Source organism: Heteronotia binoei, chromosome 6 (genome assembly GCF_032191835.1).
Source record: "Heteronotia binoei isolate CCM8104 ecotype False Entrance Well chromosome 6, APGP_CSIRO_Hbin_v1, whole genome shotgun sequence".
In the NCBI taxonomy this organism is placed as follows: domain Eukaryota; kingdom Metazoa; phylum Chordata; class Lepidosauria; order Squamata; family Gekkonidae; genus Heteronotia; species Heteronotia binoei.
The window spans coordinates 73,063,244-73,086,468 of NC_083228.1; the positions used below are offsets into that span (position 1 = coordinate 73,063,244).

At 40.3% G+C, this 23,225-nt stretch overlaps 1 protein-coding gene across 1 annotated transcript; it reads right to left on the bottom strand.

Annotated features, from left to right (window-relative positions):
• Positions 1–1,142: 1,142 nt before the first annotated feature.
• Positions 1,143–22,330, bottom strand: GSTO1 (glutathione S-transferase omega 1). Its single transcript, XM_060241713.1, has 6 exons — positions 22,147–22,330; positions 20,875–20,983; positions 8,331–8,553; positions 5,384–5,485; positions 4,026–4,132; positions 1,143–1,647 (listed from the first exon to the last, which is right to left on the bottom strand). Exons 1-6 carry the CDS (start codon positions 22,178–22,180, stop codon positions 1,494–1,496), a joined length of 729 nt encoding a protein of 242 aa, XP_060097696.1. The 5' UTR covers positions 22,181–22,330; the 3' UTR covers positions 1,143–1,493.
• Between the last annotated feature and the right edge of the window lie 895 nt (positions 22,331–23,225).

The window sequence follows — 23,225 nt, forward strand, 5'->3', positions numbered from 1 at the left end:
AGCTAAGTGACATCCCCAACCAATGAGCTAAGTGACTCCATTATTCTTCACCCCAACCCCAATGGCCACTTTGTGTGCACTGGTCCACAATACTACATGACTTGTGCTTCATTTGTTATTCACAGTGGCAGAGACATGTGATAAAAAATATTCATGATCTTGTAACTTCCCCTTGTTTTGACTAGAACAGGCAAAGGTGATTAGGTTTAAGCAAGCTCAATATGGTGCATTTTCCACACTGATCTAACTGGAGACAGAGACACAGAAGAATCAATCCATTCCCCACTGTCTCCCCCTTCTCTTGTAGCCACTGCATCCTGTTGAAATTGAAAACAGAATGATGGCTAATACTTAATAGTAAATTACGAAGTAATATTCTTCTGTTTGTTGCTGTTGCAGAAGCACGTTTATCCTAGTACATTGAAGAACTAAAAAAGTGTTCTAGGAACACAATGGAAACTACTTACAAGTCACTATGGCCTTGAAGACTTCAGCTTGTGGCTAATAAATAAAATGGAATAATGTTCTTATATGTATAGTCCTCTGATTCTGAACTCCCAACGCTGTTTCATTTGATACTGTCCCAAAAGAATATGCATCATTCTCTTCAATGGCAGCTTAGAAGACACAATTTAAAAGGTGTACTTGCACCTAAAGCTTATCGATGGAAGCAAACTGTGTTATGTACAAATCTAATACATAAATAATTAGCTATAAGTGCAAGTGAAAAAAAATTATAAATCGGGCACAGGGTAGATCTATAGCTACTAGTTTAACAGATAATCTAGGGTTGAATCCCTGCCAGACTGAAAAGTAATTTTTAAAAATCAGGTTTGAATTACTTCCCTGCATGATGTAAAACAGTTACAAGAAGTTCCCTTTTCAAATACAGTTATTAGTTTTGCTATTTTAGGGTTGCTGAGTAACCAGAATATGATGGAAAGTAACAGAGAAGTGACGGTTTGTGTCTGCAGTCCAATATATTTCCTTCTTAGTTTGAAAAGAAAAAGCTAAACAGAGTGGGTACTCAACAGCACAGCATTTGTAACTGTTCAGCACAAACAGGCTAAGCTTGATTGCACAAATCCCCACTTGTGTTACTCTGCTTGCTGTTGCTGCTACAAAGAAAAGGAAACAGGAAGTTTCTGCATTTGAACTATGTTTATTCTTGTAAAAGTACTCATCTGTACAGTTTAGGGAAACTATCCTAAACTGAAAAAGACAAACAAAGAAAGTTACAAGAGCAACTAAATACTAGACACTCAGAAACAATCAACTCCCCAAACTTTCCTCACATCCCAATTTTATGCATCTTTCAAGAAGGGCTTTATGCAAGTGGGCCTGTCATTTCAGTACACCCATATATCCCCATGGTACAGCAATCACAGACCTTGTTCACAATAAGCTTTGCGATCTAGTTCAGGTCTAATCTTGTGCACTTGAGCAATTAGCATGTAATTAACAAGGCCATGCACTGAAGGCTCCCCACCAACTCACAAACCATAATCAGAGGCCTCATGGCTGTTCTTTGCATACAGCTCCAAAAAGCCTTTGTGCATCTGTGTATCTATTTTCGTAGCCTTAACAGCAGGATCCAGCTGCATGGATTCCACCCAATGTTTTAGTGTTGGGGTACGGTTCAGAGACCTATGGAGAAACAGAAAGGCTAACTGTGAAACTCACAACTTTTAAATGTCTTATATCTGTTTTGTAAGAAGGGAAGGGGAGATTGTGCACTAAAGTGACTAAGTGTAACTATTAAGAGATCAAATCATTATTTCAGTACTTATAATTGCAGCAGTTCATATCACACTGTTTCCACAGCCTACATTGCTATCAGAGACTAGCAGAGGGCTGAACAGCCTGAAATGACTGGCTTCTCACACTGACTCAAGAAATAGTTTGCTGGATCAGACTATGATCCATCTAGTCCAGATTTATATACCAAGTTACCAAGTCACATTTATTATCCAATATTTCTATATCATATTACCTAATAGGAATGAGTTGCCCCATTGTGGAGACCAAAAAACTAACAAGGATAGTTAGCTAAAATATGGGCTAAGATATTTATTTCTGAGAACCCTGGGCAATCGCCAGCCCTATAGAAGATAGGAAATGTTTTTTAAAAAACCCAGTAATAGTAACACATGAAGAAAAATGGTCATCTCAGGCTGATAACAGGGAGGCTTATCTCCACCACAGGCTTGCTTTTCCACCTCCTCCTTTGCCATGCTGGACAGGACTGCCAAGGTGAATGGGCAGAAGGGGGTGGGGAGAAAGTGGGTGGATGAACAACACAGGTAACTGAGTGTGCAAGGAAGGAAGACTGAACTAGAAAGAAAAGGGGAAAAAACACCCCAAACATGATAGATGACAGGAGGAAAGTAGAGATGAAGCAAGAGAAGGGAAACAGGCCCACCAGAAGAGGAAAGGAAGTGGGATTTTGCCTCCCTATGTAAGATGGCTAATGTTCAGGTTACCCCAGAAGATTATCCCCTGCTTATCTACAGTATACTCGGAACCACATCTGGCTGACCAACAAGGTTCTATTCAGCCATCATGGCTAATAGCCGTTAAGAGGCCCATCTCTAGCATGGGGCATACAATTCACAGTAGTTGCCTTCTGCTCAGCAGTGGGAAAAGTTCACTAAAGGGGAGGTGGTTCTATAAGTGTGTAATTCCAACAAATGAACCATTGATCCTAAATGAATGAGCTGGATTTGAGGTCTAGTTCAGGCATACAAGTACAGACAAAAAAGTCTGCACAGAGAAAAGGCAATGGAACATAAAGGCAATGTAAATATGATATACTTATTCACTGCCCAATGTAAGAAAAGAGTGGCCTATAGCCCAATCCAGACATAAGTGGTGGGCGGACGCTCAGTTGGCTTCCAAAGGGGAGACGGGGCCCAATGAGCGAGAGAGAACCTGTTGCCATGCGGAGACCTGGAAACAAGAGCAGTTAGCTCTTGTTTCCCCCTCGCAAGTCAAAGATACTGTCGAAGCAACTGCGAGGTGCAAAACCTGTCACCTCACCTGTCCCTCACTCTAAGTCCGTATGGCCGGGAGCTCACCGGCAGATTTCCCCGCCACGCGCTCCTCTCCCTAACAACTGAGTTGTGTGAGGCCAGAGAGGAAGTATTTCTAGGAGGGGGGAGACGCAATTAGGTGCTGGGGAGGGGGCTCATCAGCCCGAGGCACAAGGGGATCGGTGAGGCAATCACACCGCTCCCTAAGGGGTTTCGAGCTTCCGCAGTGGCGCAGACGACCTTTGGTTTTGGTTTCAAAAAATGCCTATGGGGCACACCGCCATTTTTGCAGGCGTAAAGTTGCACTTCTCGGGGGGTGGGGGGCGTGTCATGGGCCAACCTGCTCTGGAAACCGCCTAAGCCTGGCCACACCCCCAACTCCACCCCCTCCTCCACCTGAACACCGCGCTCCACCTCACTTCCGCCCACGCTTGGGCGCAGCCCTTAGGCGCCACTGCCCTCGGACGGTGTGGCGGTGCCGGTCGTACGTTGGCGCAAACCCTTCCTGCGCCCACGTAGCGGCTCGTTTGCTTCCAAAAGACTTTCGCCCCCCCCCCCCTCTGGATTGCTCTGCTAGTCACAATAGCAGTCACAGGTCCTAAAAGTACCTTTCTAACCATGCTACTTTAATACCTGTAATAGCTGAGTCTTTATCCCCCTAATTAAACAATCTGCAGGTAAATTCAAGAGAAATTACTGACCCCACCCATCCTTTAGGTGTGTCCATCTGTCTACCATCCTAATAATTCTTTTCTTTGGGAGACATCTGAACAACTGGAAAGGCAACTGCCCTATCCCCTACATGCATTCATCCCCTACATGCATAATTTAAAGATTACAAGTAGGAGAAAGACAGGACAAGCAAAGGCAGGTCTCTCTTGTCAGTAACTCCCACAGTTAACTGGAAGTAATTGTCAAGGACTAGTGGCAGGTAGTTAGATGGAAAAACGTTCCCCAAATATCTGAGTGCTGTAAGAAATCCCAAAGACTTACTCATGTAACTGGAAGGCCTCCATACGCTCAAACCAAGGCCACATAAGATAGTCAATCATGGAGGCAGAGTTCCCACCAAAGAACTTTGTCTTGTGGTTGGCTAGAATCTAAAGAGAAACAAACACTGGACATCAAGAAATTAGATTAACAGAAGCACACAATGAAAGCCTGCAGAAACAGATACCTAGATGGCAAAGGGAAAGCAACAGGATGCAATTGAGCACCTTTAAATACAGCACCTCTAATCCCACATTGTAGACCTGTGTGATGCTTTCAAGCTGTGTTGGTATTTGGCAAATTGCTTGACCTCACTGAATGTGCAAAGATCTGGAATGCTCACACCTCTGCTTCCACACACCTCCCAGCACATTCATTTTAATTTCTGATATCGAGACTCACATAGAAAAAAAGTCACTCTTTGCCTGTCTCACCCAATATCCAGCCCTAGATACTCTCATCTCGCCCCCTTATTCCCCAGCTTCACTGTATGTTCACTGCCCTACTATTCCATGAACTGTAAAGGTTTTAAAAATTAATTTTCTGATCTGTGTGCTTCTTTTTGTGTTCTTCTTTCTTAATTGTTCACATTTATTAACTAAAAAAAATCATCAGGGCCATGTAACTTATTCTCAAGGCTATCTTTCAAACATGCATGAGTGAACCATATGCAACTATAATTATGAGCCAACCATATGCAATTATGATTCCATGAACTGCTGCAAATATGATTCTATGATTCTTACCATTGAAACATGTATTATCTTATTCTCAGCTGGAACCATATTATCATCATTGGGGACAAGCCCGGGGTTTTATGAAAAAAAACAAGACTCCCAAGTGTCTGACAGTAAGACAGATCTACACAAGTGTGAACATGCCTCCCTCTAGTGGACAGCAGCAAATAAGACACAAATGACACAGCACCAGTTATGTGAAATGGCCAACTCAATGTACTCAAGATCAGAATTATAAAATTTGCATTGCTCTAAAATTGATGGAAGTAAAGCCAAATAAGGATCATCCTTCTCTTAAAATAAGCAAGTTTAAATTTGTTTGTACTGGCTTTGCTTTTATGTGTTGTAAGCTTAGACACATGAAACAACTTTACATGAGCTTTACATGAGTTCAGACCACTGCTCTATCAAGGACAGTATTGTTTATTCTGATTGGTAGCAGCTTTCTAGTCAGAGGTCTTTCACATCATTTGCTGACAACCCTTTTAACTTGGAACTCAACCCAAGACATATATATATCTCCCAAGGTGTCACTAACATAGTCACAAACCAGGGGAGCCTCTCTACCTTATGAGAGAATACTTTATACTTTCCCTAAGGGGGATTAGGAATCCCAATTCTCACCTCCTCAAATTTGAGAAGCTTTTCAGTGAATTCCTCTTGCAGTGCAGATGCATCTTCTCCATTTCTTTTTGTCAGAAAGTACTTGTAGGGCACAGGAGTTAGCTAAAAATAGTAGAGACTATAATGTTATTCAGGCATAAAAATGTTCAGCATTTTTGTTGAAGGACTAATATGCAATCCAAAAAACAATATTTCCCCTGTATCCACCTATGATACTGAGGACAGCTGCTACCTCTTATAAAACCGTGTTAATAAAAGGATGTTAGTTACTCCTCAGAGTGGCCTGCTGGAGAAGCACTCTGAATTCCAGACTATCCTAGACCTTTTGACAAAGGTATTAATTGACCACAGGTACTAACTGAACAAACAATTTGCTTTAGTTTTCAAATTTGCAAAATGTGTAAGTTTTACTTTCTCAGTTATGTATTCACTATTCCATCCTTGGAGAAGAGATGCCTAAAAAAATCTCCAGTTGATTTTTTTGATCTAATAGTTGATCTAATAGTTCAGCTTTGATTCAAAAACTGCTATGGGAAATTTCTTCTAAGCTCCGAGAAGTGTTTGCCTCATACCATCATAAGTGACAAATTGGAAGGTTTGGATATCATGTAAATGGGCCTATATAAGTCGCAACCAAAACATCCCTGAATCTCTCAGATGTGGACTGTGTAAGACTATATAATTGTGAAAGTGCTTTGGTGAGAATCTCAAAAACTATATTTTATCTTTGAAAGGAAAGGGGATAAGTGATGATATGTATGTATTTCTGTTTCTGGTTTCATTTAAATATGCAAGTACACCAGTCTGGTGTAGTGGTTAAGTGTGCGGACTCTTATCTGGGAGAACCGGGTTTGATTCCTCATTCCTCCACTTGTACCTGCTGGAATCGCCTTGGGTCAGCCATAGCTCTCGCAGGAGTTGTCCTTGAAAGGGCAGCTGCTGTGAGAGCCCTCTCAGCCCCACCCATCTCACAGGGTTCTGTTGTGGGAGGAGAAGATAAAGGAGATTGTAAGCCGCTCTGAGTCTCTGATTCAGAGAGAAGAGCGGGGTATAAATCTGCAATTCTTCTTCTTCTACTTCGTAGCATTGTGATTCTATCATATTTACTCATTACGAGAATGATTAGGTTGACACCTAGAAAAAATAAACTTCTGACTGCTCAGTCAATCATAGGGCTATAACCTATAGAAAATGGGTACTGAAGAGAATAGCTATCTCAATATAGTTCCATGATTTAGTGCAGGGGTGGCCAACGGCAGCTCTCCAGATGTTTTTTTTGCCTACAACTCCCATCAGCCCCAGCCATTGGCCATGCTGGCTGGGGCTGATGGGAGTTGTAGGCAAAAAAACATCTGGAGAGCTGCCGTTGGCCACCCGATTTTGTGGTTATTGAGTTGCTTTGGCATAGCCAAAGAGACCTTTTGTTTCCATGTATCCATTTAAAAAAGAATGCCTCACTTACAAAGAAGTTCATCCTTTACATGACAGTATAACCGACAGCAGTCCTTCTGTCTCCAGCATACATACTTATACTAGAACACATACTAGATTACATGGTGGCCAACTGCCACCTTTTGCTGTTGGAATACATTACAGTTATGAACATATGAAGCTGCCTTATACTGAATCAGACCTTTGGTCCATCAAAGTCAGTATTGTCTTCTCAGACTGGCAGCGGCTCTCCAGGGTCTCAAGCTGAGGCTTTTCACACCTATTTGCCTGGACCCTTTTTTGGAGATGCCGGGGATTGAACCAGGGACCTTCTGCTTCCCAAGCAGATGCTCTACCACTGAGCCAGTTATCATGCATTCCTATTCTGTCCCTCATACTAGCAAACCTGGAGAGCATTGTAATTTATTTCCTATATCCATATGCATTCCCTATCTATTAGTACAGGACCACTATCTCAAGCCACAACCTATATAAGATGCCTTAGAAGTCGGTGACAAAAGAAATGGAATGGATTGCAGCATCCAGTTCCTAGAAATTTAAAGTTCAGAGTCATGCCATCATCAGATTTCCTTTGGGCATTTTAAGATCATTGTTTTCCTTCTATAATTTTGCATTTCTTAATTTTTCTTGGAGAAACCATATGAATACAGGATAGCAGAACCACTAAACAGATTTCTGTAGTTGTCTGTAAATACACCATTTGCTGCATCTGTAGGCTTATACACTGAAATATGTTTCTTGTAACATTTAGTACTAGAGATGCTTCCAAAACTATTATTTCTTGAGCCTGGAACAGAAGCTTTTGGCAGCTTGTTACACTTGCCTTCATTCAGCATGCAGGCAAGCATGACAGCTCCAACTTTCTAGGTAGCATGTATTGTCTATCCAAACTGGAGAACGCCCCTTCCTCGCATAATTTGCTCTGGCTGCTACTGAAACCAAGATAATGTTGGTCAGCTGGGCAGAAATTCATTTCCCTTCTATGCCTCACCAATCCCACCTCTGATATCCTGGAAACAATTTCATCAGCCTCTAAGGCGCTGTGACAAAGGCCACCCTGGGGAAGGCAGTCCTTATGGAGCCTGGGTAAGTTCTACAGTTTGCACAGAAACAGTGGGCAAAGGAATCTCTTCCTGTCTACCCCTTGACTGGCCAGCTACTGCCAACATCAAACCACATATTCTGGGTTGGGAAGAGATGTGCTTTGGAAAATTTGATTTTTCAGATAAAGAGTTTGGTTTTCCAAAGAGATTTTGAAACAAGCAAAGCTTCTTGTTTTCATTCAGCACCAAAGTTTCCTCTAAACTGTGGAGTCTTGTGAGCAAAAATTCTACTTTGTGAGCTACTGGCATTAAAGTTGTGAGCTACTGCATAAATTAGATTTATCTGGGGCCATTTTTTCTGAGATAATGCAAAAATGTGTGAGCCAGAGGCTAAAAAACTGTGAGCTAGCTCACACTAACTCAGCTTAGAGGGGACACTGTGCAGCACACACCTTGGAGAAGAATTCAAAGAGCATTTTCTGAGAAGCTTTCTCATAGGGGTCCTCAGGATACAACTTCTTCTCTGGATATACTTCATCCAAATATTCACAAGTGATTGCAGATTCATAGATCAGTTGACCTTTGCTTGTCTCCAGTATGGGTACTAGTCCAAATGGGTTTTTCTCAAAAATCCAATCTGGCTTGTTTTTCAAGTTGATATTAATAATTTCATGGCTAAAAGATATGACATGAAACAAAGACATTGTTATTGTCAGCCTTCTGCTAGTAGTTAAGCCAACTATAAAGTCACTCATGTTTTCATGATACCCAGTAGCAATTTCCAAGAAGAATGTAGAAATCCAACGCATACCTTTGGAAATGTCTAGACCCTAATTTCAACTTTGTGTTCTATGCATCACCAACCAACTTACGATAGAAGTGCTCATATGTAAAAAGTTTTTTACAAATAAAAGTTCAACCTAATAGCCACTGGAAGACACACCATTAAGAGGAGGAAACCTACAAATATATGTTGGACACGATTCCTTTAACAAAAAGTGATGCTAAGCAGACATGATTGTTTCACTGTCCAACCCCTGAGAAGAACTTGGAGAATAGATCTCTATTTCCATAAGGCTGCATGGAACCAGATTATATTAATCACATGCAGGGGTGAAATTCTAGCAGGAGCTCCTATTAGGCCACATACCCCTGATGTAGCCAATCCTCCAAGAGCTTACAAAAAGAGCCTTGTAAACTCTTGGGAGGATTGGCAGCTACATAAGGGAGGTGTGGCCTAAAATGCAAAGGAGCTTCTGTTAGAATTCCACCCCTGATCACATGTGACTAGATTAACAAAGTTTAAAACATATTCACAAAATATGATTGGTTTTATTTTATTGCAATCCATATTGAGGCTCCATCTTATAGGACTGCATATACAAGAACAAAGTTGCTTAGTATCACATTAATATTGATTCTAAAACATTCTCTGGATATATTATACACACTTTTAAAAATCAAATCTACTATTTGCACCACAGTCCAGTAAACAGAATGTAACCAGGAATCTGGAATATAACCAGTCCATCTCAACCTGTTCAAATACAAATACAGTTCATTTCCCTTCTATGCCTCACCAACTCCACCTCTGATATCCTGGATACAATTTTATCAGCCTCTCTAAGATTCTTCAAATACAGTTCTAATAGAAAAATCAATCAGGCCTACAAACAGGAGGCAAGAACACAAAGGTCTACAACAAGCCAAAAGAAACACATGTCATCAAGTAGGCCATTAGAATTCCAAAATATATATATAGCAGAAATTGGTAATTCAAGGCTCTCTCCATCTTTCTGTTTGGCCATGACACAATGAAGTCAAAGAAGAAAACACAATATGGAAAACAGAAAGAGTACAAGTCCAGTCACACCTTAAAGACTAACAAAATTTGTGGTCGGGGTATGAGCTTTCCTGAGTCACTGCTCATTTCTTCATATAAGGAGAGTACCAATGTTCTGCAAAGATTTAGTGGCTGCTTGTAGACACATTATATAATTCAAACGGCATATATACAACTGTGGAAACCACTGGGTCAAATAGCACTGTTTGGGGGTTGTAGGTTGAACTAATTTTTCTACTAGTAATTGCATATGCAGTTTTAAATACCAGGACCACAACATGACCAATGTATTAGATGTCAGACCCACTGTAGCTGGCATTCAACAGTCAGTAGGCCATTGGAAAGACTTCTCTCTGCTTGAGACCATGGTGACCCACTGCCAATCTGAGTAGACCTTGAAGAACTGATTTGTCTGATTCAGTATAAGGCATCTTCATGCATGCCTCTAGGAGTCTAGGGGATTGATATCAAAGATTTTAGACAACAAAAAAGCACATGACCATCCCTTTGATCTCCAGCATGGAACCTTATTGAAAGAGGTAGAACTAACTTCCATCTGTTTTAATACTGCTTGGTGAGCTGTGAAAAGAGGATAGGGCATTCTCTCCAAAAGTTCTTTCCTCCCCCTCCCCCTCCTTCTCTGCCTCTCACTATTCCATACTGCAACCCCTTCTTTCTCTCCCATGGCTGTCACTCTCTCTGCCTCTTACCTCATCATACTATTTCTTGCTCTTTCTGCCCCCTGCCCCAATGTCTCTTTCTGCTCCCAACCTTGTCATTCTTTCTGTTTCTGCTTCTCTAGCCCCATCAATTTGTCTCTATGCTCACTGGCCGCAATGTTCTTTCTACCTCTCTACCCCAGCACTCTTTCTTTCTTTCTGATGGCCCGCACCCTTGCCAAGCTCCCCCCCTCCCCCCCCCCCACTGCTCTTGGCAGTTCTAGAGTTGATCTGGGCAGGCAAGCTAACATTCCCTCCCTTTCCTCACAGGCTTGCCTAGAGCAACTCCAGCTGAGCCATTTCACCTTCCTCCCCCCACCCTGCTAATTTTAGTGGCTCACCCTGGAGCTGCTCCAGCCAGCCTGCTAAGACTTCCCCTGCCCCGCTCTCAATAGCTCACCAGGAGCTACTCCGGATGAGCCATCTGACTTTCCCGCCCTGCCCTTGCTGGCTTGCCTGGAGATGCTTCAGGCAGGCCAATCAAAGCTTTCAGCGGCTTGTCTGGCACAGCTTCAGGTAGGCCAGGCCTGGCAGTGGTTCCCAGGTTATGCTTCCACCACAGCACCACTCTTCACTGTGGGGACTTTCAAAGGTAAGTGTACTGTACGTGCCTGAACACACACTTTTAATTTTGGGGGGGGGGGGGGGAGGTGGGAATTCAAACCTCCTAATGTATTTTTGCAGGTTTTTTTAATGTTCAGATTTTTCTCCAAACCTAGGAAGTTACCCCAGTTTGCAGAAAAATCTATTTGGAGTAAGCTTGTCCCCTATTTATGGATTTAGATATCTGCAGATAGGGGGCACAGCTGGAAATTAGACAGGCAGATAGATATGTATTTCCACATTCTGATTGGTATTGACTCAGGAAACCAAAGCATAAGAGATGGTGTGTCAAAAGGGGCTGTCCACCCTGAGTACAGCTTGAGGTTAAGACCTTTGAAGAGTGCCCCCAAAGACAGAGTCGTTTATGTCCTGCTGAACATCTTTCCTTTTATTTTAAAAATGCAATTCTGGCTGGAGCCAGTAGGGGCTCAGGAAAGTCTGCGCACAGCAAAGAGCATGCTAGGATCCACTATACTTCCTGGCTTTCCCCAAGACTTTAAGCAAACTTGCTTAACAACAACCGATTGCCAGACTGCAGGCCATTTTCTTCAATAATCCTGCCTTCCTTGCACCCAGCTCAGCCAGATCTTCCAAAATAGTTCTAAGGATACTGTAGCAAGATGAAATCTTACAACCACAGAGTTGAGCACCCCTGCTTTATGCAGGATCAGCCTAGAGCATTCCTGACAAGTGTTTGTCCAGCCACTGCTTAAAGACTGGCAGTGATAAAACAACTTTTCACTCTCTTAATTTCTCTCCCTCTTTTCAACATGTTTCTCATTCATTTCTGTGTCCCTTCACCTAATTTTTCCATAGAACAAAGCAGTAGACAAGTTGCACCATTAAGACCAACTAAGTTTTATTCAGAATGTAAGCTTTCATATGCTCTAAGCCAGGGGTGTCGAACATGCAGTTTGGGGGCCAAATCAGGCCCTCAGAAGGCTCCTATCAGGCCCCCGAGCAACTGGCTGTCATCTGCTTCCTTCTCCCTCTCTCTTGCTTCCTTCTGCATCATAGTTTGCTTTGCAAGGCTTGCTCAATTGCACAGAAGCTATAGAGCAAAACTTCTATTTTCTCCATTGGCTGAGACTCCTCCCTTGGGGAGGAAGGGGGGGAGGAATAGCTTGCTTTGCCAGGCTCTCAGGTGCACAGCAGAGCTACTGAGCCAAGTCTCTCTTCCTTTTATTGGCTGAGGCTCCCCCCCCCCAGTCCCTGGGGAAGGAAGGAAAGAGCCAGAGCTTCCTTTGACCAGTTCCCTGGATCCCATGGGAGAAATACAAAGAAAGCATCTTTAAGACCAATGAGTGCTAATGTTTTAAGTTTTTAAAAAAATATATATTTGTTTTTGTGTTCTTTATAAAATTTATATCTGTGCTACCTAATCTTAAATAGGTACATACATGGCCTGGCCTGACATGGTCTGGCCCAACAAGGTCTCATTTATGTCAGATCCGGCCCTCATAACGAATGAGTTCGAGACCCCTGCTCTAAGCAAAAATGGAATGGCAAGCAGCAGTTCTGAATATAAGTGGGCAGTGAGTTGGTATGTAGAATCATGGGAATGTTTTTAGCAGATTAAAAGAATTACAAATTGGGATCTTTGTTAGTGTTGTTAACTGGGCTGAAACAAAATTGGAGGGTTATAAAAAGCAGATTGATGTTGTAGGTGTGAAGTGCCATAAATCTGGGTAACATTCTGGCTTTGTTAGTTTTGGGTTTAAATAGAGGACACAGTTACTCAAGAGGTTATAACATCATTATAGTTGGTTATTAGAAAAAAAGGAATACATTAAAATACAGTGGAGGATGGGTTAGTGTATGTAATAAGATAAACAGCCAATATCCCTTATTTGAGTATGTCACTACAACCCCCCCCCCCAATATTCTGATACACTGTTCTAAAAGAGAAATACATATTAGCCATTAGAAAAACAGGTTACATCAAAATATAGTGAAAGGTGGGTTAGTATATGTAATGAGATAAACAGCCCATATCCCTTATTTGAAAATGTCAATACAAAAAAACCCCAAAACATTATTCTGATACACTGTTCTAAAAGAGAAATACATTGGAATACTGTGGATGTATAGCTATACTCAGTGAGAGTTGGTTTAGCATATGTAATGAGATAAAAAACAATATCCCTGTTCAGTCTTGGGGAGGTGTTTGTTCCAAGTTTCATAATAATTTGTAATTCAGCAATTTCTCTCTCCATTCTGTTCTTGAAGTTCCTTTGCAGTACTTTGAGGTCACCCATTGAATGCTCAGGAAGGTTAAAGTGTTCTCCAACAGGTTTCTCAGTTCTGTAACTCCTGATGTCAGATTTGTGTCCATTTATCCTTTGGCATAGGGTTTGTCCTGTTTACCCTATGTAGAGAACTGAAGGGCATTGTTGGCATTTAATGGCATATATAACGTTGGAAGATGAACAAGTGAATGAGCCTGAGATGGTGTAGTTAATGCTGTTATGTCCAGTGACTGCGTTGTCTTTTTTTTTTTGTATTGACATAATCAAATAAGGGATATTGGCTGTTTATCTCATTACATATACTAACACACCCTCCATTGTATTTTAATGTATTCCTTTTTTTCTAAAGCAAACTACAATGATGTTATAACCTCTTGAGTAACTATGCCCTCTATTTAAACCCAAAACTAACAAAGCCAGAATGTTACCCATATTTATGGCACTTCATACCTACAACAACAATCTGCTTTTTATCACCCTCCAATGTTGTTTCAGCCCAGTTAACAACACTAACTAACAAACACAGACCCCAATTTGTTATTCTTTTAATCTGCTAAAAACATTCCCATGATTCTACATACCAACTCACTGCCCACTTAATATTGAGAACTGCTACTTGCCATTCCATTTTTGTCTGAGCATACGAAAGCTTACATTCTGAATAAAACTTGGTCTTAAAGGTGAAACTTGTCTACTGCTTTGTTCTATTGCTTCAGACCCACACGGCTGCCCATTTGGATCCATCTAATTTTTCCATTCATCCCTTGTTTATTTTTACTTGTCTGTCTCAAGACATATTGTGTGGCTCTCATCGGGCTTGGAGAATGCATTTAAAATTAAAAGTTGCTTTCTTTCCACTCCACCTCCCTCCTCCCATCGATTTGCTTACTTTCCATCCATCCTTCCTTCTTTCCTCCTACCCTTCCTCCCTTCCTTGCAGCTCTCAAACATCTGACATTTACTCTATGTGGCTCTTACATTAAGCTAGTTTGGCTACCCCTGCTGTAGGGTTTTCAAGACAAGAGACATTGGGGCTTCCGGTTTTGGTCATGGAGGATTGAGCTGCTCTTCAGCAGACGGGCAGATCAGAACCTCTGTTCTGGGCAGAGAAGGTGATCTTAACACCTGCTGCCTACCCCTTCCAGGTAGGGAGGGGGCCAAGAAATGCATGTGAAGTTCTGAGGGGATTTACTTTGGCTGACGAGGAACTCCAGTGGGGTTTCTTTTTGGCTTTGAAGAGTCTCCCGAGAAGGACTGCATTCCATCGTCTACAGAGGATCTCTGAGGCCATTAATTTGCTTAAATCCACCAAGATACAAAGCTCCTATGAGACTGATTAACATCTGATAACTTATGGAGCAGTACGAAGAAGGATATCAGAACTGAAGGTAAAAGATTTATATCTATTACTCCGGGACAAATAAATGACTACATAAAACTAAAAGCAAAGGTCTGGAGCCGGAAATGCAATAATATATCTAGGAGTATAAAGGAGGGGCTGAAATTGGGAGAAACAAGTTTAAAAGAAGAAAAATAGATATTGTTTGGAATACCTGTGGTTTGAATAGAAAACCCCTCCTAGAAGATCGGCTGAGCTGGTGATTATAATACAGGAAGTGTCGTCACTTAACAACGCGAGACTTCACGACCATAGAAAACGAGACTTCGTGTCAAGAAAAGAAGGAAGGTAAAGGACGGCGCCATTATGAGAAGGGAAGAATAACAAGTCCTCCAGCCCTCTCTAGGACTCAAAACCATAGAGAAGTATTAGCTGCCATTAAAAGAAGGTCAAAATTTTAAAAGCTAATAAAAAGAAATCTGGACATTGAAAAATAGCAGAACCGGCAGATATCATCATTAAAAGGTAAAAGCTATTGGACTATCTTGGTGTTGTTTTGGAGAAAAAAGGAAAAAAGTTTTTAAACTGACAGAAAAGCTGCAGCTGCCATTTTATGGAAAAATTTTTTAAAAAAAATTAATATCTTGACTTAGGAGCATTGGAGAACGGCAGTTTTGGGCTTATCTAACAGGGCATGATCTAATCTATAAGACTGTGTGCTTAAAACCTGAATTGGAGAAGTTAATTTTTGAACCTATTTAAAGCAACAGCTAAGCAGACATGACAGAGCTGAGATCAGCAGCAAAGCAGCAATGTATGAGGGCTGGATCACTTGAGGAAGAGAGAATGGTTAAATTTAAACCAGACAAGACTGATAAAGCAGGATAGCAAGAAGCAATGGATGCTATGGAAGCAAGATTGGCAAATATAATTAGAGAAACAAAAACAGAGTTAAAAAGAGACATTAAAAAGAGACAAGTGCAGAAGATGTGAAAAAAGATATTGAAGATCTCAGAAAAGATTCACAAGCAGCTCTGCAGAAAGTGCAAAAAGTAGAAGAAAAGGTAAAAGACCTAGATATGAGAATGGACCATGTAGATTCCACTATGCAAAAATTGCACGAGAAAGCATTACTAGCTGACTGCAAATTAATGGAGAACCAATTGCGGCTAAGAGGGGTGCCTGAGTCTACTACTACCAATCTAAGGACATATATAATTGAAATTATTGCTGAATTTTTAGAAGACCCAGAAGCAACTAATCATTACTATGATTATATCTACAGGGTAAATAAAGAATACGCCAAAAAAAATAAATTACCAAGAGATGTGGTGGTAAGATTTGTGACAAGAGACATGGTGGGCAGGATTCTTAGTAAACAATTTAAGAGCCCACTGGAGGTGGATGGCAGGAAAGTAAGAATTATGAAAGAACTGCCAAGGAAAGTGATCAGTGACAGGAGACTCTACAAAAGGTTGACAGAAGAGCGGAGAGAAAAAGAAAAAAGATACAGATGGGAACTTCCAGAGGGTTTGAGTTTTGAATTCAAAGGACAGAGATTTACCATCACAACTATTCAGCAAATGATAAACTTTCTGAATGAGCATAAAGACTTTGGGGGATCAGATCGAGAATAAAAACCATTATGGATTACAAATTATTATCTTGGAATGTAAATGGACTTAACTCACCACAAAAAAGAAGGGCAAATTTTCACTGGATTGGGAAACAAAAAATGTAACATAATTTGTCTACAAGAAGTACGCATCAAACAAATGGATTACAAATTTTTATGGAATAAACAACTTGGTGTGGAATTTTTTTCATTGGCTAAGGAGAAAAAAAGGGGGGTAGTTTTTTATATCAAACAAGAACTAGACCCAAAATTAATTTTTAAAGATGATGATGGCAGATATATTGCGATAGAAGTCACATTGAACTATAAAAGAACTTTGCTGCTGGGAGTATATGCTCCAAATGGAGCAAAAGACTCTTTTTTTAAAGATATAATGCAACAATTAGACCAAGTGGTGCACGATCAAATTATGATAATGGAAGACTTTAAAGGAACAGTGAAAAATACTCTGGACAGAGCTGGGGGAAAAATAATGAAAGGAAACTACAAAAATCATTCTTTGAACTGGTAAAACAAGAGAGTTTAGAGGATATATGGAGGGAATTAAACCCCAAAGAACGTGATTATATTTACTTTTCAGCAAGGCATAACTCTTTTTTGAGAATTGATATGATTTGGACCACAAAAGATCTTGGACTTTTAATGAAGAAAATAGAGATACTTCCTAAAATAAGAGCAGACCACAATCCAATATCAGGGAAAAAGACTCTAAGGTGGCAGATAAATGAGGATTTGCTACAGAAACAGGAAATAGTGGTTTCTCTGGAAAAGGAAACTAAATGCTTCTTCCAAATAAATGAAAAAGAAGACACCCAGTTTCAAATTGTGTGGGATGCATATAAAGCAGTAATGAGTGGCATTTTGATTACATTGAACAACAATGATAAAAGAGCCAAAAATAAACAAATGATGGACATTCAGAAAGAAATTGGCAAAAAAGAGAAAGAGCTTAAAAAACAACCTGGGAAAAAGAAGATTAGAAGAGAAATTACAATATTACAAAGCCAACTGAGCCATTTGCTGAATAAATAATTGGAATGGAATTTAAAAAGACTACAGCAGAAATCTTTTGAAGGTGCAAATAAACCTGGAAAATATCTTGCATGGCAAATGAAAAGAAGAAGGGAGAATAAAGTAATTAACAAAATTGTATCTGGAGAAAAAGACATTGTTGATCATGAAGGCATTAAAAGGTAATTTTACAAATATTATGCCAAGCTATTTAAAAGCCAAAGTGTAGATAGAAAAAGAATTGATGAATATCTACAGAAAATCAACGTTAACTCATTAACAAAAAACATGGAGAATTTGTTGAATAAACCAATTGAGAGAGGAGAAATAGAGGAGGCAATCAACTTAATGAAATTAGGAAAAGCACCTGGTCCAGATGGCTTTACGGCAAAATTTTATAAAGTACTCACGGAGACGCTATTACCAAAACTTCAGACATTGATGAACACTATAAGAGTAGATGGGAAAGTTCCTAATACATGGAAAGAAGCAGTAATTTCTTTGATACCAAAAGAAGACAGAGACACCACAAATGTGAAAAATTATAGACCAATTTCATTACTAAACAATGACTATAAAATATACGCAAGGATTTTAGCAGAACGCCTTAAACATCATTTGAACAGTTTTATTAAAGAAGAACAAGCAAGATTTCTTCCCAAGAGACAAATTAGAGACAACATAAGAACAGTTATAGATATTATTGAATACTATGAGAAGCATCCTGAAAAAGAAGTAGCATTATTTTTTGCAGACGCAGAGGAAGCATTTGATAATGTGCATTGGGACTTTATGTTTGCAGTGATGGAGAAACTGAGATTGTGAGAAGACTTTATTAGAATGGTAAAGGCGATATATTCTGAACAATCAACAAGGCTCTGCATTAATGCAGACTTAACAGAAAAAATGAAAATAAATAAAGGAACAAGACAAGGTTGTCCTCTATCTCCACTGATATTTATAATGACTTTAGAGGTTTTGTTAATTCAAATCCAAGATGATAAAGAGATAGAGGGGCTAAAAATGAAAGGTTTTTCCTATAAATACAGAGCATTTGCAGATGACGTGATGTTTATAAATGAAAATCCGACTCATGTAACACCATTGCTGCTTCATAAGATACAAGAATATTGAGAGTTGGCAGGCTTTTATATAAACAAAGAAAAATCAAAAATTATGTGTAAAAATATGTTAAAGAGTAAGCAGGAAGAATTACAGAGATTAACAGTGTGAAATTACCTCAAAAGTAAGATACATAGGTGTAGAAATAACAACGAAAAATATTGATTTGTATAAAAACATTTATGAAAAACTCTGGCGCAAGATCCATGGAGATATGATTAAATGGAACAAATTGAACCTATCTGTGCTGGGCAGAATCTCTGCAATTAAGATGAATGTTTTACCGAGAATCATGTTCCTGTTTCAAACAATTCCAATAGTGAAAGACAATAAACAATTTAATAGATGGCAAAGGAAACTTTCAGAATTTGTATGGGCTGGGGAAAAACCAAGAATTAAAATGAAAATTCTGACTGATGCCAAAGAAAGAGGTGGATTCCAGCTGCCTAACTTAAAGCTGTATCATGATGCAGTTTGCCTGGTGTGGATTAAGGAATGGATGGCATTATCAAATAGAAAGTTATTGACATTAGAAGGACATGGAAATGTCTTTGGATGGCATGCTTGCATGCACTATGGGAAAAATAAGATGGATGGTTTCTTCTCACATCACTATATTAGAGGCAATCTGTTAAATACCTGGTCAAAATATAAAAGATATGGTGATGAAAGGAAACAGCTTTGGATCGTACCAACAGAAGTAATAAAATTGTATTCAGACATTAATGAAGAGAAGTGGTTAACATATACACAACTTTTAAAGATCCAAGGAAAAAAGGTGGAATTAAAAACAGCTGAAGAAATATAATATAAATATAATTTGTTTCAATTGCAACAAATAAAGAGCTTGCTTGAACAGGACATTAAGAACTATGGAATAATACAAGAACAAACAGAACTGGAGAGAATGCTGTTTGGAGAAAATGAAAAGCTGATCTCAAGGACATATAAACTATTATTGAAATGGTCTATGGAAGATGAAGTAGTTAAATCACAAATGATAAAATGGGCGATAAATATAAATAAGGAAATACACATGGAGTCTTGGGAATACCTATGGAAGAACTCTATGAAAATTTCTACATGTTATAACATTAAATTGCCATTGGTGAATATTTTCCAGTGAAAACGGCTTTGAGGTGCAGACTAATGTGCCTAAATAATAAACTGTAAACTATTTACCTAAACTTTTATGACTAGTATCAAGGAAGTACAATTAAAGAGTCCCTCAATCTGAGCTAAAAGCCTCATGGCGCAGAGTGTTAAAGCTGCAGTACTGCAGTCCTAAACTCTGCTCATGACTTGAGTTTGATCCCCAGTGAAAGCTGGGTTTTCAGGTAGCCGGCTCAAGGTTGACTCAGCCTTCCATCCTTCCGAGGTCAGTAAAATGAGTACCCAGCTTGCTGGGGGGAAAGTGTATGACTGCGGAAGGCAATGGCAAACCACCCCGTAAAAAGTCTGCTATGAAAACATTATGAAAGCAACGTCACCCCAGAGTCGGAAACGACTGGTGCTTGCACAGGGAACCTTTCCTTTCCTTTCCAATCTGAGCTAATTGATCTTCACTACCAACCAGAGCATTTTGTGGCTAGTAATCTGAAAGCTAGTCTCTAGCAGAAGAAAGCAACTCTACAAACTCCTGTTCTTCAAAAAGGAGAAGCTAATGCTACCCCCTTCCCCTGGGATAGAGACTCTGTCCCATCTGATGGGTACATTCATGTAATGTAAGGTTTACGCTGATACAAGCAACAGAAGAAAGCAAACTAACTGCATAAAAACCTTTGAACATCTTGCTTTTTGTTTAAAATTAGAATTTCTCTCAAACTGCTTACCTAGACATTTTTCTTTTAAATAATTTTATCACATACCTCTATGTCTTAAAATGCCAAACACATGGTCCCCCTTTGTATATACTTCTGTCTCCATCTCCCTTCCTAATTATATTTTCCCAACAGAAAACCATTTTTTAAAAAATAAGTTTGAGAAATAAAGGTACATAAAAGCAGAGCTCTAATCATCATAAGCCTTGCTTCCCTCTAATTCACTTGACACAACATTGGTGAAACTTTTTAAATGAAAGGGTACCTTATTCACTGGGTTCCTAAGTACGAGATTCAGAAGAACATTAAATTCCTAATTAAAAATTTGCTTCAGTCACAAACTCACACAGGTGCCAGCTTTAGGCAAGCTTTAATTCTGCAATACGGGATGATCATAGCGGTCTTTCAGTGCTGTTGCAGGGTTTATTTAGGTAATACATATGAAGTACTTTGGACACTTGAAAATAAAAGTACAGAAATGCCAACGCCAACATAATGCAACCTTAAGAACAGATACATACATGGCCAGTTTGAAGACTATTTCCATACAGTGTGACACACAGTGATCATCTACCAGTTTTATAACAATGTTTGGTATAGAATCACAGCACAGGACTTTCCACTCTACTGAATTAGAGAGGTATATAATCTTACTCAATTCCTTTGGCCTTCAGGACTAGCCATGTTCTCTGTGCAAAGGGACAGTAGCGCATACTGTAGAGACGGATCATTCCCTCCGGCACAGGCCCAGGAGCAGCACTTCCTGGAAGACAAACAGAACTAAATGATTCAGAACCAACAAGTATTACAGCTTTTCACTGAATCCAAAAGATGACCAAGACTGGGCAACTGAGCAAATAGGAAGCCTTCTCAAAACAGTTGTTCTTGTTTCTATTTCATAGTGCTTAGTCATCACAACCCAGTATTCATTCCTGCTGATGAATACATCTTATCTTCACCTACATAATTTAGGAAGGGAAAGGCTATCCAACATACATTGCCATTCTAAGTTACTTAACTTCAAAGTAATCCTTATGCATTCAGTAGAATTGTGATGGTTAGGTCTCCACCAGATTTCTCCAGCATGAATTCTTTTCCAGCTTTGTGACAATTTCAGTGAAAAGAACATTATTAGTTACACAAAATTCTGTGTCTGCAGTATAGGGCCTTAAAGTCAGTGTTGATTTTATGCTTAGAAAGATTGTATACCTTTTGTTCTTCCACGTGTGAATGAACGTAGGACATGGGAACACATGGGAGAAGTGTTCACAACAGTTAACTGACCTAGCCAGAGGCCATTGTAATTTGCCATGGGTACCAATTCCAGAAGTTAGACATCAGACACCCCTTAGCAAACTGGGGAGGCTGAAATTCAAATTCCACTCTAGGTGATCTTCCTTGAGTAACTCACTTTCTCTTAGCCTGCCCTGTCTCACAGGGCTGTTGTGAAACTACATTGGTGGTAGTGGGGAATCCATGTGCACCTCTCTGACCTTGGAGAGTTGGCAGGATTTTTTAAAAAGTAAACACACGAGTATTTACACTGAGCAAACGACTCCCACCAGCAGTTAGGCACAAAGGTTTCCAGCTAAACTCTAACGACATACAAAAAAGGCTTCCAGCTAAACTCTAACGACATACAAAAAAAGGCTTCCAGCTAAAATCCAACAACATACAAAAAAGTATGAATGTAAAATAATCAAGGCAACTATCAGCGGAAAGTGGCCGGGGTGGTGGAGGCGGAGGAACCGTCAATCATCATTTAGCCATTCGAAACCAGGGGCGAATACAGCTCAAAGCAAACGCTTCGCTCCAGCCATTGAGGCTGATCCCCGCGCCAGCCCGAAGAAAAAGAGGCAGAGGCAAACACACACCCGCGCCCGGGGGAGGGGAGGCGAACCCAACGCCCCCTGGACGCCGTCTCACCTTTCCCTAAACTCCTCACAAACTCCCCAGCCATCGTGCCTGTAGGAACCTCAGAAAAGCCCTAGCCGCAAGCGGACTCTGCTCAAATAAGCCCCTGCCTGCTGGATTGCGAGTTTTGCCAGAGCTTGGCTCCTCCCTGTCATTTCTCATGTAACGACTCGCCGGCTCCCTTTCACTGTCCCCCTCCCCCTTCATTATGATACATCTCTCAAATAAACGGAAAGGAGCATATGCGGAACAGGACGAGATGGGCGGGGAGAAATACAGCCCCAAATCCCATGCTGGGAATGCCAGCCTCCAAGTGGGGCCTGGGGATCCCCTAGAGTTACAGCTCATATCTAGACCATAGAGATCAGTTCCCCTGGAGAAAGAGGATGCTTTGGTGGGAGGACAAAGAGGGTCCCCAAGGCAGTAAGCATTCAAGCATGAAAACATTTCAGCATTTTTAAAATTCAGCAAAAACATATCTACACATGTAACACCAAAACCGCGGAGGTATGCCAATAAACATTATTGTGGGTATGCCTAACAAAACAAAAAACCTTCACCTGCTGGCAGAAGACCACAACAGAGGAAGACATATGAATCTCCCTGGGGAGGGAGTGCCGAAGTTTTGCCACAATGGAGAAAGCCCTTTTTCTCTGATTGCTATCTGTCTAGCCTCCGTCTCAGATGGCAGGGCAACCTGTACTAAGGCCTCTGAAGAAGACTGAAGTGGACAGTAGAACCAGGGCTTTTTTTGGTAGAAAAAAACAAGCAGGAACTCATTTAAGAACATAAGAGAAGCCATGTTGGATCAGGCCAGTGGCCCATCCAGTCCAACACTCTATGTCACACAGTGGCCAAAAAAAAATTATATCTATCTATCTATCTATCTATCTATCTATCTATCTATCTATCTATCTATCTATCTATCTATCTATCTATCTATCTATCTATCATCTATCCATCCATCCATACACACACACACACACACACACACTGTGGCTAATAGCCACTTATGGACCTCTGCTCCATATTTTTATCCGATCCCTTCTTGAAGCTGGCTATGCTTGTAGCCGCCACCACCTCCTGTGGCA